This window comes from Cinclus cinclus, chromosome 14 (genome assembly GCF_963662255.1).
Source record: "Cinclus cinclus chromosome 14, bCinCin1.1, whole genome shotgun sequence".
Classification (NCBI taxonomy): Eukaryota; Metazoa; Chordata; class Aves; order Passeriformes; family Cinclidae; genus Cinclus; species Cinclus cinclus.
Window position 1 is genome coordinate 17,579,762 of NC_085059.1, and position 15,967 is coordinate 17,595,728.

At 47.2% G+C, this 15,967-nt stretch overlaps 1 protein-coding gene across 4 annotated transcripts in view; it reads right to left on the bottom strand.

Moving 5' to 3' along the window:
* Positions 1 to 13,118: 13,118 nt before the first annotated feature.
* The window catches only part of RNF145 (ring finger protein 145), a 53,726-nt gene continuing 50,877 nt past the window's right edge, over positions 13,119 to 15,967 (bottom strand). For all 4 annotated transcript variants that reach the window (XM_062502568.1, XM_062502567.1, XM_062502566.1 and 1 more), the window contains one exon: positions 13,119 to 14,731. In XM_062502568.1, coding sequence (XP_062358552.1) covers positions 14,309 to 14,731 — 423 coding nt within the window. In that variant the 3' untranslated portion in view covers positions 13,119 to 14,308. The remainder of the gene's footprint in view (positions 14,732 to 15,967) is intronic.

Genomic DNA, 15,967 nt, shown 5'->3' on the forward strand with positions numbered 1-15,967 from the left:
ATTGGTTTTGAGGCCTTAGAATAAGGGGGCCATGGAAGGAGACCTCACTCTGGAGGATAAACGTAACTTCTGTGAGGCAGGAGGCAGAGGTCCCAGAGCACAGGAGCCTCTCTTACAAAGGGGAAGGCCTCTCCCCTGCCTTGACACCGTTTCCAAGTGGGCCCAAGGCCCCTCTCGCCTCTGACCTGGAGTTTATCCAGGACAACTCCCTCCTGCTGCCTTCAGTCCCTCCTCTCCTGCCCTGGGGCTCCCAGCACTGTGGGGACAGTCAGGTCTTGCTTCCTCTGCCCAGACCCCAAGGGAGGGAAGGAGTAGCTGGAAGTGGGAATTCCTGAGAGAAAAGCCTTCTAGTCCCTTGCCCCTGACCTTTGCAGCTGGATGAGGCCCCCCCCTAAAGGGATCACGCTCCTTCCTGCCCTTCTCAGGAGCAGGCAGAGGAACAACGGAGCCGTGGCAATGGGGGGAAAGGGAAAAGCAGCAGCCTCTCCTCTCAAGGTGGGACTGAAATCAAAGCACTCAGGTGTTGAGCACGTGCCTGCAAGGGTTTGGAAAGAGTTCACTCATTCCATTCCCAATGAAAATGCCTTTCATAAGTATTTTCTTTACAGGCTCCTGTGTCCATCCAAAGACTTTCCATCCATAGATAAATCCAATGTCTGCCTTGGCAGGTGATGACACTGGTCAGCTACTTGGGTGCTTTATTCTTCCTGCCTGGCTAGATCCTGGGGAAAAGAAGAAGAGGAGAAAAAGGTCAGAGAACTGGGAATTGGAATAAAATACTCTGACTGAATAGAATAGTCCCGCTCAGGAGAGAGCCTGGATGCCTGTGGGCCCAGCAGAGGATCTGACCACAACGTGATGGTGACAGCACCCCACTTTCAACCCTGCTACAAAGAAGAAGCAGCAGCAGGCTCCCCAGATGGAAAGGTTTCATCCAGGAACTTTCCTCCTCCTGCCTTCCTTGGGGGACGCCCGGGTTACCCCTGGCTAGGATGGGGTGCGGGGGCTCCTCCGCAGGTGAGGGCTCAGTCCTGCGTGCAGGAAGCAGCGAGTGCTGAGCGGAGCAATTGCTTCAAGGGCCGGGGAAAAGGGGAACCCTCCTGGGAGTGCCTGAGGGCGGGGGATGCCAGGCATCAGCGAGAGCCCGTCCGAGAGAGCTCCTCAGAGGGAGAACGGGAGGATGCGCCCCCCATCACTACCCAGGAGCCCCCCACGGCAAACCCCCGGGCCGAGGGGCGAACAGAGCTGTGAAATTACGGCGGGGCCATCCCCCCGCGGGGCTGCAGGGAGGGCACGGACAGGGAGGGAACCGCAGGAACCGCGGGAACCCCAGCTGCGCTGCCAGGGCCCGGGGCGGGGATCGGGGCGGGTCCCCCCGGTGGAACCGAGACCGGGGAGGGGAACGGGGGGGGGGGGGGGGGAAGGGCCGCGCCACGTGCCCACAGCGCCACCTGGCGGCCGTGTCGGGAATGGGAACGGAAACAGAGATGGGAACGGGGACGGGAATGGGAACGGGAATGGGAATGGGAACGGGAATGGGAACGGGGATGGGAACGGGGATGGGAATGGGAACGGGGATGGGGATGGGGATGGGAATGGGAACGGGAATGGGAACGGGGATGGGGATGGGGATGGGGATGGGGATGGGGATGGGGATGGGGATGGGGATGGGGATGGGAATGGGAACGGGAACGGGAACGGGAACGGGAATGGGAACGGGAATGGGAACTGGAACAGGAAGGGGATTTGGAACGGGAACGGGAACAGGAATGGGATAGAGAACGGGGATGGGGACGGGAAGGGGATTGGGATTGAGAATGGGAACGGGAATGGGGAGAGCCCAGGGAGCGAGTCGGGGAAGAGGGATCCCTGGGGGTGAGCCTGGGGAGGGGGATCCGATGAAGAAGGGGGTCCCAGGATAGAGGGATCCCATGGCAGGAGATCCCAGGGAAGGGGGATCCCGTGGGGTGTCGATCTCAGGGAGAAGGTGACCTGGGAGGAAGGAGGCGAGATCCCAAGGGGGGACCAGCTATCCCAAGGTGGAGCATCCCGGGGGCCAGCGGCACATCCCTGGAGAACTGTGGTCCGTGGGACCCATCCCAAGGAGGGGCAATCCCGGAGATCATCCCCGGGGAGAAAAGCAGCTCTCACCACCCTCAGTACCTGGCACTGGGAGACCCCCGTTCCCCTTCCCAGGTCTGACCCTCCTGAGCACCTGCAGCCCCCAGCTTACCCAGGGAACTCGTGGATTTGTGGATGCCCAGTCCCTGGGATTGTTCAAGGCCAGGCTGGATGGGGGCCTGAGCAAGATTTTGGTTCCCTTCCCTCACATGAGTTTGCCGTCCCTTTAACTCTAGCCTGTATTTATTTGTTTATGCTAGCAGCCCCTGGACAGATTATAGTTATTTTATCACACAAAACCTTGCTGTGATTTTCACATTGTGAGTTCAGCAAAGCATTAAACATCTCATCAACTGCTACTGGCTTCAGGGAGGGGCAAGTACTTGTCTCCCATTGAAGAGTGAAGGCAGAAATCCAGAGTTAGGCACTCCCTCCCTCTGAGAGGATGAGTTTAAGTGTATTACATGGAATGGATTTAAATACCTACTAAAGTTGTCACATGCTTTGCTGAATCAAGACTGAATATTATCAGAAGTATTTAAGTAGCTCTGGAGTCTATATCTCCTTTTAAATGCTTTCATAAACTCTGAGGACTTTGCATCTTGGGATTTTGACTTAAAGGTGCACAAGTTCTTTTGAAGGGTGCCCTCCAAAATCCCAGCCAATTTCCCAGCTGGGGAACTGGACATTCAATACTTGCTGGGTTGCAAACGTGACGATTTCTATGTCCAGGACTGGATCGTTTGGGGTTTGATATCTCTTTTTGTGCTGACCATTTGGAAATCTGTTTCCACTGGCACTCCTGCAAACATCAGAAGATTCTATGACTTCAGCAGAAGCAGAACTAAGTTCATCATCTGCCTCAGAATTGTGCCTGGAGCCACAGGCATACCTTTGAGCAGGGAGATTTTACCAGAACACAGCATAGGAATGCTTTGGCTGCAAGGAATTTTAAGATAAAGAACGAAACTCACGTTTATATTGATTTTCCAGAGCTTCAGACAGCTTGAACTTCAAGTCCTGGTTTTGTTGATCCTGAACAGGGAATTTCTTTGTTTCCATCTTTGCCCATGATCTCTGTCACTTGAGGCAGACCAAAGTTACCCACCTGGTTTTTCTTCGTGTCCCTTCTCAGGCCCTTTTGTTAAAAATATCCAACCTGTGTGAAAAAGAAAACTTCTGGTAAAGGGACAAGTGGACAGTGCTGATTATACAGGAAGGAAAGGAACTCACTGAGGACTCTGGATTATTTTGTGTTAGTTAGAAAGTTTGTACCTGTTTTAAAATTTGCATTTAGCAGAGAAAACACATATTTAAACATTCTTGCACATGGAAATTTTTCTGGAAGCTGCTGTGCACCAACTATCCCTCATGTGGGGAGTGAGACATCATGGTCCTTAGTGAAGCTCAGCTCCTGCTGATGTTGCCCAGGAAAGGGGCAGCCTCTCTGAGCAGGCATCTGTGTGCACGAGTGTTTGTTCCATATGCACACACATCCATTATGGATGACACACAAATGCTGCTCCTGCTTCCCGAGCAAGCTCTTATGGCAAGGCTCACATCCCACTGATCTCACTGCAGGGCTTAGGAAGTGAAGCATTCAAAAGCCTCCCAAAATGTGTTACAAATGATGTATGGAGAAACAACTTCCTCCAGCACTGAAACAGAGTCATTGTCATGGCATGATGAAGGAACTGTTAAACAGACACAGCAGCAACACTGAAGCTGGATTCAAGCCAGGGTATTTCAAGCAACTTGTAAAAAGTTCACTGATTCTTTAATGACTCCACCTGGCCAGAGCAGGACCTCTGGTTTATGTGCCTTCCAGAAGATATGCTGCAAGAGGAGTGTGTCTGAGCTGATATGAATCAAGCTGGTTCCTCTAACATCGCCTTAGAATGGAATAGCTGTTGACCTGATGGAGTGTTAATGGGAACATTTATTTGTTTCTTTATCACTACAAAGATGTCATATATACTTACCCCGCTGCTGCCACTGTTCCCAAAGGCCTGTCAGCACCACAGCCATTATAACACGACTGCCAGAGGTAATTTTTTCCCCCCCTCACACATTATTTCTTCAAATGATTCTGCGGAGAGAGAAAGAAGTGGGATACAAAAATTGCTGGTAAAAGAACAGTATGGTGATGTGAGGCAGAGAAACTTTCCTAAATGCTTGTCAGTCTCTGCCTTTATTGCTTACAGAGAGCAGCACAGGCAGAGCCTGGACCTGTCTTGGCACAGGGGGTGCGTGCTGTGCCTGGCACTGGAAGGATGGGATTTGCCACTGGAGCTCTCCAGTTCCTGGGGACAGGTGACAATTGCATGGGCTGTGGGACCAGGCAGCTGCCCTGTGCACAGGGCACCCCACCTTTGTATTTCTTCAAATTTTTCATGTAAGAGCAGAAAGGTTCTACCAGAGCATTTTGGTGACACAGTCATCAGTAAATAAAAATTAGGCAGAAGCCCACTGCCTTCACCTGTGGAAGAAAACCAATCCCATCACATTTCATTTGTGTCACGCCATGACTTGACAGTTTAAGGAAATTGCTAATGGGACCTTTTACTGCGGGGTCACGAGTTCAAACCTGGCTCTGTCGGTAATGACCAGCAGTATCTGATGAATGTTTGATGACGTGAGATGAAAATATGGGTCTCAATCCATTTATCAGTGGGAAAACCCTTCAGCAGCTCGAGCCCCTTAAAGCTAATCCCGACAGAAAAGCCAGCGAGGCTGGAGCGTGAACGAGCCCCTCCACAACCCCACAGTAGATCAAGGTCAGGATGGGGCCATGCAGATGGAAAAGCTTAGAGCAGAGAGGGCTGGGCAGCACCTTTCTGTGCATAAACAAATCTACTACTTAATGCACTGAAATACTCCCACAACAGCTCGCAATGAGAGAGCCAGATCCGGGATTGTTCTCAGAGGGACAATGATCCTGGCATGAGGGGGGAGATGCAAACACCGGGAAATCCGGGATCAAGAGCTGGCTGAAACCAGTGCCAAAATTCAGGAATTCACAATTTTGCAAGCTGAGAAGTCCTATTTTAGTTTCTCGATATTATAACACCACCATCAACAATATTTGAAACTCAAATATTAAGGTAATGGGTGAGGAGTCAGTAAATGCCCTTTTAAAATATACTTTTTTTTTTTTATTTCATGAGATCGACAGAAAAATAAATTACTGCCTGATTTAGTACCTCCCGAGCTGTTCCTTGCTCTCAAAAAGTGTAAAGGCATCGCTGGCAGAATTTGGCAACTGCTGAGAGGCGAAGGCTGACACAGGACACAGCAGAGCCCAGCCCGCCTCTCACAGAGCCCAAGTACAGATTTGGGATGAGTCTGTAACACACATGTGCAAGCTCCAGCTCAGCACCACTTCCAGAAGCGGCTCTGCACCCTCCTGAAGCCCCTTAGTGCTTCTCCTTCAGGACTCACGCCGGAGATGCAGGAATCGGGGGGGTCTGTCCCGGCAGCATCCCGGAGCCCAGGCTGCCTGCCCCGGCATGGAGCCTCGGGAAAGGTTCGCGTCCCTTGAGTTTCCCAGCGCTTTGGAGGGAAATGAAAAAGCGTGGGGGCCATCTGGTGGGAGCGGGGAGGGCGTTCTGTTCTGCCCCATTGCTCCCCGCAGTTTTGCCATGGGCTAATTCCAGCTGCAGGGACCACCGGCCGGATTCTGAGAAACTGGGCGATGCTGGAGGGGCAGCGGTGGCATCATTTACATCAGCAACACGGCTGGCACCTAAAAATGCCCTTTTTAAGGGAATGACACCCCTGGTGACTGACCAGGAAACGCAGCACACTCTGCCAAGTGTAAGCGGTGGAGGAGGCTGCTGGGGCAGGGAGAGGGTGTGCAGTACCTGCGAAAATACGGGAGCAGCGGCTGCAGAACAAACACCTCGCAGGGATGGGATGTCTGGAGCCACAGGGGAAAGGAAAGGCTCCTCAGCACCATTTACAGGGTCAGAGCAGGAGGGGTTTTCTGCCCAGTGAAGCTCAGCACTGACTCACCGAACTCAGCAGCCTCCAAACCTTTGTAGCTGCAAGTGTAGAAAATAATTCCCTAATTTTATTGTTTCCTTCCATCTGTATGACATTTCTACAGAAGACTCTATTTCTGTTCATCTTTACGCTTCCTGGGATTTGATCCGTATTGATCCAAATGTCCTTCCTTCCAGGATTTTTTAAGGCTGCGGAAATGACAATTTCCACACTAGTTACAAAATAATTACCCATAATAATTTAATAATGAGCTTTCCCTTTAAATTATTAACATAGGTAGCCAAGAAAATTGTCAATTTTAACAAGTTTAAATTCAAATGATAAATGCCAAATCTATGTTAAATGAGACCAGCAAATTAGCAATTAAAATATTTATGCAAGAAGGCAAAAGATTTTGTATTCAAGGAGCTGCAGAACAGGCTCCCATCAGCATATGTGACAGTGGCCTGTGTTTGTACATCCCAATTTTAAAATCCTCTGCAAAGGGAAGAGGGGAAAAAATCTGACCCCATAATTGCAATTGGACAGTGTTGACTGGCATCCAGTGGGATTTCACCAAAATCCAAGCAGTTCTCAGAATACCCCTGGGTTATATTGAGTAGAAATTCTGACCCAGATGAAATTATTTCTATCATATAAATCGTTATGTGTGGAAATCTCCAAAGGAAGGAATTGCCTTCATGGCTTCTCAGAGCTTTGTCACCAAGAACAGTCAACTGTGCTGGTTTTTAAGAAAGGTGAGAAAAACTGCCTCTCTAGCTAAAAGAAAAGTTCCAGCATCAAAGCAGATTTCTGATGCCCTGTGAAAGTAAATCCCAATTTTCCAGCAAAATCGACAGCACTGTGGAATGGGCCAGAGCAACTCGGCTCACGATTTTGGTGGTGAAGAGTAACTGTAATAAGAATAGTTGTTATAACAGTAATAATAGCAGCCGTGGCAGTAATAGCAATAGTAGCAGGAGCAGTAATGGCAATAGTAACAGTAATAGCAATAGTAGCAGTAATAGCAGTAGTAACACTAGTAGTAATAGCAATAGTAGTAGCAATAGTAGCAGTAGCAGTAATAGCAATAGTAGCATTAATAGCAATAACAATAGCAGCAGTAATAGCAATAGTAGCAGTAATAGCGATAGTAGCAGTAATAGCAATAACAATAGTAGCAGTAATAGCGATAGTAGCAGTAATAGCAATAACAATAGTAGCAGTAATAGCAATAGTAGCAGTAATAGCAACAGTAGCAGTAATAGCAATAACAATAGTAGCAGTAATAGCAATAGTAGCAGTAATAGCAATAGTAGCATTAATAGCAATAACAATAGCAGCAGTAATGGCAATAGTAGCAGTAATAGCAATAGTAGCAGTAATAGCAGTAGTAACACTAGTAGTAATAGCAATAGTAGTAGCAATAGTAGCAGTAGCAGTAATAGCAATAGTAGCATTAATAGCAATAACAATAGCAGCAGTAATAGCAATAGTAGCAGTAATAGCGATAGTAGCAGTAATAGCAATAACAATAGTAGCAGTAATAGCGATAGTAGCAGTAATAGCAATAGTAGCATTAATAGCAATAACAATAGCAGCAGTAATGGCAATAGTAGCAGTAATAGCAACAGGAGCAGTAATAGCAACAGGAGCAGTAATAGCAATAGTAGCAGTCGCAGTACTGGCAGTAGTAGCAGTAATGGCAGTAGTAACAGCAGTGTGCTGTTCTTGACCCTGTGCAGCTCCGGCTCTGCTGGGACCGGCGGAGCCGCGGCCGCAGCTCCCGGTGCCGGTCCCGCACTGCCCCGCCGTGGCAGCCGCCGGCACCGGCTCCCACCCAGCTCCTCTGCCGGCTCCAGCCTCTCCCTCCTGCTCACCTCTGTCACCGCAGAGAGGATCCAGCCCTCTGGAAAGCGATCCCGGGCTCCCAGGAAAGAGAGAGCTCCGCTGCACGGGGCGTGACTTCATCCAGATGTTGGCGCAAACATCTGCAGGGCAGGTGTCGGAGAGCTGGGTTCTCAGAAGTGATGCCCAGAGAAAAGTTTGATCTCACAGCCTCGGAGAGAGCATCAGAGAAGCAGGAGCCACCTCAGCCAGCACTGCCCAATCCCCCCAAAAACAGCTGCATACGGAGCAGGCTTGTGCCCAAAACCTGAGGGAACAACTCCAGACCCATCAGTGCAGAGAGACCCCGCTGATAAAACCCCGGGAGAATTAGACTTGTGTTTTCTGTTCAGAACAAAGGTGGGGAGAAGAGACCCATTATTTGGTGAAAATGTTTCTGACAGCATCAGTGAAGTCTCCCTGCCGTGTGTGAGAGCTGGACACAGGGACAGGCACAGCCCAGAGCCTCCCAGCTGCACCCACCGAGCTCAACAAGGAGCTGACACGCTCAAAAATCAGTATTTAAGCACATCAAAGCATAATGAAGAATTCTAACAATACTCCACCATTATGTTTGAGGCTGCTCCCCACAGATTGTTTCCTTCCACCTGTGCAGATCACCACCAGCCTTTGACCAGATCAGCTGCACCCCAAACTCAACCACATCCATGCAAAGATTTTTATCTCGAAAACAAGATGTATTTTAGCAGGTTACAATTTTTCATTTTTCTTTACTTATCAACACGTACTTTCTAACACGGGGGCCTTTGAGAAATTAATTTCCATCTGAAAACAAACAAGGGCTGAAACAGTTTACAAAGGAACCCATCTTTCAAGGACATTTCCTTTTAAATTGCACAATGTGGCTCTTAGCAAGGAAAATAAATAAAGCTTAATCTCTCTGCATTCCAGCTGGCATTTTTTCCCCAAGCTAGAAGTGAGCAATCAATTTAAAGAAAACTCAGACTACGGTAAATTAAGAAACTATATATAATTTCATTTATAAATACTAGATACTTATTCAATTGATTATTTTAATCCAATTAAGACAGTTTTACATTTTAAAATTCCTAGGAATGAAGTAATTTATCCACACTGCAGACCTGGGATTTCCACATCTGTTGCTGCAAAATTCTGCAGGTCATCTGGTCTTTGGCTGTGCTATTAGCAGAGTGTTTCAGCTACCAGATTTATTTAAGGATGTGGATTGTAAGCCTCCAGGAAATGGCAACTACTGGGAAAATTTGTGTCTAATTACTTGTAATACAAAGAAATATCTTTTTTTCCTTTTTTCCCCCTCCTTTTAAAAAAAAATTTGGGTTGGTTACGTATTTAAATTATTTTTTTCTACTATGAGTTGTCTCTTTAACCACGCTGGTTAAGGATGGTTGTGTGTGTGTGTCGGGATGTTCTCTGAGTGTTATTTAATGAGCTGCCAGCACCCCTCTCCAGCTTCTCCCCTTCCCAACTCTGCCATCTTCATCCTGCTCATCTCTGCCATGGAAAAGGAGAAGGAAAAGCCCTCTGGAAAACAACCTGTGGGCTTCTGGGGAAGTGGTAGAGAGCTCACCGAGTCTAGCAGGCAAGCTTTTCCTCTAAAACTGTTGGTTTTCAAGACTATAACCAATACCTTAGAGCCACAGAATGCATTTGCTGCGTGGTTTATCAGATGGATCTTAACTTCCTTTATGAAAAGGGATGGAATTTCCCTGGCCAGGCTCTCCATGCTGGCACTCAGCATTCCCAGGCACAGCAGAACTGCACCAAGGAGAGAAGCCACCACACCTGGGTCTCTAGCAGGGTCCAGTGAGTAAAATGGCCATAATAAAGAGAAAAAGGCACAGTCAAAAAGAAAATGGGTGTCTTTGGGGTGCAGGGCTGTGAGCTGGGATCTTGAATGTGGCTGCACAGGCACATCACAAAAATGGGGATCAGCAATACTGCCACACTCAGCATTGTAACACTAAGAAAAAAGGAGTTTGAGGTTGCATTTACTGACAACTTTATGCCAGCAAAGCTAAAGAGATTAGTGGGGAAATGTATTTGTCAATCTTTCCTACAAATGTTTTTGCGGAGCGACATCACAGGCAAGGTTTGGAATGAGCAATCCACACACAACAGCTCCAGGCACTGCAGAAACTGAAAAGCTGAAAAATTAAAGGTGTCTTCATACAAATTTAACATGCAGGAGGAAAAAAGCCAGCACCAATCCCTGGCCACCTCCACAGCCCTCCTGGGAGCAGCACAAACCTGCAATGGGCCATGGATTGTTCCTCCTTGAGATCAATAATATCATTATTCTTGTATTTATATCTTATTTGTCAGAGAAAATCTGGATTTTGAACCAAATGAACTCAAAATCCTAACCTGCCCCTGCCAGTTGGGAAAAATGTACGAGCCTGTTCTCAAACATCCAGACAGTTTAAGCTCAATTATTTTTGTCTATATTAGAAAATTATTGAGGCAGCTTAGAAACTTAATTAAATCATGAAAAGGGGGGACTCCGAAAGAAGAGATTTTCCCATGCTGGAAAACCTTGTGCATTTCAAGAACTCTCAACCTTGGCATAAAATGAAGTGTTTCACTAGGAACAAGGAAGGAAATAGATTCCTCTGCTGCAAAACTGCCAAAAACCAAAGGAGCTGAGAGCAATGCAGCTCAAAGAGAGGCTTTCAAATCAAAGCCCTCACCACAGACTTGTTTCTCTCCTCATGGAGTCATCCCACCTTGTGTAAATCCATTTATTTCCCTCATCTGGGACACTGGACAGGACTGACTAGACACACACCACCACACCATGTGATCAGCGCTCCTATTTCCAACAAAAAACCAACCAGCCATAAAATTCCCAACTGTTCCCATTATATCACCTAGCTGGAAGCATCTTTTTGAGTCCAAATGTTCATCAATCACACCACCATCATGAGCCCACATGAAAACGATTTCAAGCCTCAGTCTACAGTTACACCCTGATCATAAACTCTCCAAAAGCATTTTTTTCCCATTTACTCATGCACAGCTGCAGAGAAATAGAAAATCGACTCAAAGCAGTGTCCAAGAGGGAGTTCTGCACCAGACAGAGCACAGAGGTCAGGAGTGTTGGCCCAGATGCTCTACAGAGCACTGAGACAGACTGTTCATTTCATTCTTAACCACCCTGCTCCTCCAGAGCAGCCTTCCCTCTTTTCCTCCTGTTTAAGTTTATTTCTTCTGCAAGATCTAAGCTGGCCTCAATTTTGGCAGTTCTCACTTCATCCCTGAACTTCCTGACCTGCAAGATATGGCCTGCTTGGTTTATCAGTATTTATTTCCCACCCACCCCCATTCTTGGCAGGCGTATTTTTAAGTTCCTCCTAGAGCTAGTTGTCCCTAGTTTTCAAAAAATGGTATCCTGCCAGCATTTCTGAGTTGCCAAAATCCAACAATAAATCAAAAAAATGAACACGCTTACCACATCCCTTAAGTCTTCTAGTCCAGATTTTACCAACCAGTTTGCTGTGCCTCATCCACCCTGCAGCACTGGACAGGCTCCACCTTGCTTTGCTCTTACAGCTCTTTATATGTTGGCACCCCATGGAGGTAACTTCCATATTTAAAGCCTTGTTCCTATGAACTCTGCAAGCCTCTCTCTGCTCTCCTTCCTCTCCTTCCCCTCTTTATTTTTTTTTTCAGTAGGAAATGCATTAGAGCTGTTTTCATCCCATCACGCCCTCTTTGCAAGACTCCCTGAGCCTCCTCATCTTGGAGCACCTTCTCCAGCAAAGAGGAGTCACTTTTGGGTCATTCCAGTAGGAATAGTGCAGCACCATTTTTCCTGAAAGGTGACAAACCTTCCTGCTCTGTCAGACCCCCTTCCAGCACAACATTCATGTTTCCATCCTGTAATCCTGGCAGGCAGTTGTTTGTTGAACCTGCTGCTGGTCTCCTGATTCCCAACGAGCCTCCAGGTGCACTCACCCACATTGCTGTAAATCCACAGTCCTTTCCTACAGCTTTGGCATTACCAATTACCTATGAATAATTCAGGTTATAAATTAAAGGTCCAAGGCCAAGAGTTCAGGCTGAGAAATGGCTCCTTGGTATCAGCAGTGAAAGCAAACCTTAGAGGGTTGTTAGATTATTTTATACTGCATTTATGAAAATGATGGGATAGGAATGACCCCCACGGCTCCTTCCTGCCCTGCTGCCCCCCCCAGGTGATCCCACAGGTGAGTTCCTTTCCCTCCCTTCCCTGGGGCCACCTGAGGTACCCATGTGGCCCACACAGCCCTCCAGGTCCCTTCCCGAGGCTGACCAAGCCTGGCTCTTCCCACTTGAGTAACCTTGCTCCCCACCACAGAAGTGAGGTGATCCCAGCCCAAGTTCCCCATTATTCATTTCACAAGTGTATGGGATTATTTTTCTACATGCAGGCACAGCAAGAAGAGTTTAGGAGAGTATCCTTCATTCTGTGAATTGAGGGAAAGCCTTTCTGCCACCATACTAAGGAGCATCCTGTAACAGCCCTGTCTAGAAAATCCCTATTTCCTGACCCACAGACTTACAAAGTGTGGCAAGAATGGAAACAGCCTGAATTATGTAGATGGAAAGCTTTGCCATGGACAAAACACCCTTTTGAGAAAGTTTCAATTCTACAGAAATGCAAGCATGTAACAGCAGGACCCAGACCATGGACTGACAGGAGAGTTCAAGGAAATATTCTCAACTTTGTTTTGCCCCCTCCCCAAGCACACCAAGCTGCTAGTAATAGTTTTGGGATGACCAGTGAAAGCACACAATGAATCAAAATTTCTGATTAACGGACAAGAAAACAAACAGAGATACAGAATTAGAAGATGGTGTGACTGATGCTCCCATCCTGTCAGGGAGGAGGAAACAGATTTGGGGTTTGGGGCTCAGTAGCAGCAGGCACAGCCTCCAGGAGAAAATGTGCCTTTGAGTTCTGCATTGGCCAAGATCTGGTGACAAGAACAGGGGAGGGCAGGAGATACCACCAGGACACAGAGCACTGAAATGGAAATGGGGAAGAACACAGGCATGGGGAGTTTCACTCATCAGGGAGAACAGAGGGCTATTACTCAATGTGTACTTGTGGAATTTCAATGCAAGAATCACATAACCAGGTGTAAAAATCTTCAAATGTAATTTATTAAGACATTCAGCTATGTCTGTCAGTCTACATCCAAATTTACTACTAAAAATAAAATAGTATCACATTTCACATTAGGAATACCGACTTTGAAAAACACTTGAGTCAAGCCTATCGTATAAATAAGTGACTAATTTCTCTTCATATCAAAATTCACATAAAAAAATTGCCTGCCCCCTACTCCCATCTATTTCCCCACCCCAGTCCCTTGTTCTACTTGAAGCCATGATGAATGTAAAAATTTAAGTATGGACATGTCCTTGTCAAAGAAAAAAAGGTGCAAACCTATTAACAGCTTTTTAAAAGTGGCATTTGCGGAGTCTGATCATACACAGTAATGTACTCATTCCCAAAGTGCAAATATCGCCAGAGTTTAATACTGTTTTAATTCAGCTGCAAGGGTTAAACATTACACAGCACAGTCTTGCAAGGCTTCTATCTGTGCCCTAAAACTCATCCCACTTTCCTCCCACAGAGGCCAAGTGTTCATGAGAGCTTTAGTTTACTTCATGCAGCCCACACTGTGCCCATTATGAGCAAAAGTTTAATATACATCAAAATATTGACGACTCTGTCATAAAAGTCAAGAGTCACTATAGATTACATGAATTCAAATGCAACTGCCCCAAGAACACCCAAAGCATACACACAACGTATTAAAGAGTGCTTCCACCTCCTGGTACAATCACTGCTGTTACATCTTTGATTTTTGCTTACGGCCCATAAAAAATGTCAGCAACCAAAGCTGCCCACCTGCCAGAGACCGGCAGCTCACGGCCCCTAACGCCCCTCAGGACCTGGGACATGGCTCTGTGCAACTCCCCTCCCTGACCAAAACCAAGCCAGCCTCCTGTCCCTCTGGCCACAACATCTCACAGACCTCTCGCTCCTCTCGCCCCTCACCTACATCTTGAAAACACTCTGCACTGCTATTTATTCCCAGACATCCTTCCTATGCCCACAGTTCCGAGAGCTTCTGGAGTCATTTCTACTACATCTCACTGGAGTTTACCACTACCAAGCAGCCCATAAAAATCAGCATGGGAGATTACATTTTGACCAGCATTAATAGCTACACTTCTTTCACAGCTGTGGAAGGATTGGTTTTCTTCTGAGTCAAACGTGGATCTCTGAAATGTGTTTGCTCCTGCGTCATCCTCTGTAGCCTCAGAGCTGGACACAAACCCTCAGATCTCGAGCAGGGCACCCCTCTGCAGTGAGTTCTGCAGCACAGGCTGCTCCCTGGCTGGCCTCACAGGGGCTCATGTCACTGTCCATGCTGTGGGACACCCCTGGCTGGGCAGAGGCCTCGGGGCTGTCGTGTCCAGCGTGGCCCCTGCTCGGGCTGTCCTGCACACTTGGCCTGTGGTCACATTCAGCACCAGGCTCAGCTGCCTCTCCAGGCCTGGTGTTTTGCTCTGCAGTAGGGTTTGGCTGCTGCACTGGCTCTGGTCCCAGTCCTGGGAGCTGTGAAGGGCTCTTCAGTTGGCAGTGGCACAGAGGGCAGGTTTCTTGAACGTACAGCCATTTCTTAAGACAACCCGCATGAAAAAAATGGCTACATGGTGTGATTACAGCAGTTTTCATATCCTGAAAGACACACACACAAAAAAGAAATATATTATGATTTGTAATCCTATTCCTCTCCTCTCACCTCACACATCTAATGGGTTCACCAGGCACAGAAGAGACAGAAGCAGTGCACAGACAAGGAAGAGAATGTTCCTTCCTTCATACCCACAATATTTCATACAACGAGCAGCTGAGGGAGCTGGGGGGGCTCAGCCTGGAGTAAAGGAGTCTCAGGGGGCACCTTCTGGATTTGCACAACTCCCTGACAGGAGGGGCAGCCAGGCGGGGCTGAGTCCCCTCTCTCAGTGATCAAATGACAGGACAAGAGGAAATGGCCTCAAGCTGTGGCAGGGGAGGTTTGTTTTGGGCATCAGTGAGAATTTGTTCACAGAAACGGTTGTCAGGCATTGGAATGGAGGCGGTGGAGTCACTGTCCCTGGAGGTGTCCAAGGAAGGCCTGGACATGGTACTCACTGCCATGGGGATCAGTCACAGGCTGGACTCAATCCTGGAATCTCTTCCAACCTTAATGATTCTCTGATACATAATTCAAATACAGGCCAGCTCTTGCTTTCTTTATTACAGGCATTAAATATGAAGCAAAACCCCTTTGTTTCTAAGTTATTATTAAACATGACCTTTTCAAGATGAGAATCACAGGATTGGTTGGCTCAAGAAACAATTGTGCAAGTCAAAACAGCACAATGACAGATACAACATGTAACACCACCAGAAATGAAGTGACACCATGAACTCTGCCAGCTGAGACCCACATAATACTAGTCTGCTGTTTTGAACACTGTCACTCAATCTGGCAGTTTTACTCTTCAAAGAATTTCTATCAAGTTTGGAGCCAATCCAATCCCACTCTTAACTGCACGCTACTAGCGTTAGGGTGATTCTTTCACTGTCACACATAACTACAATTTCTATTCAAGAGTAAGAGACTTTGGAGCTAGAAGTGTGATAAAGATATTACTTTCAGCATTAATGTCTAAGGTTCTTACATCTGCTGGCTTATGCTAGCAAGACCCTTAACCTTTTGATAATTAGGTTTCTGCTATAAAACTGACACTGCACATGAAGCAGCAATGTCTGCAAAGACTGAGCTGCTTCTACAGAATAGCAACATATCAGCCACCAACATGTTGTCTTTCACTAACAAAATCCTCCAGTAATGAAGAAAGAGCACATTTGCTGCTACTACTGTGACCAGCTCAACCCAAACAGGAGAGGTGCCAAAGCAGCTTAAGG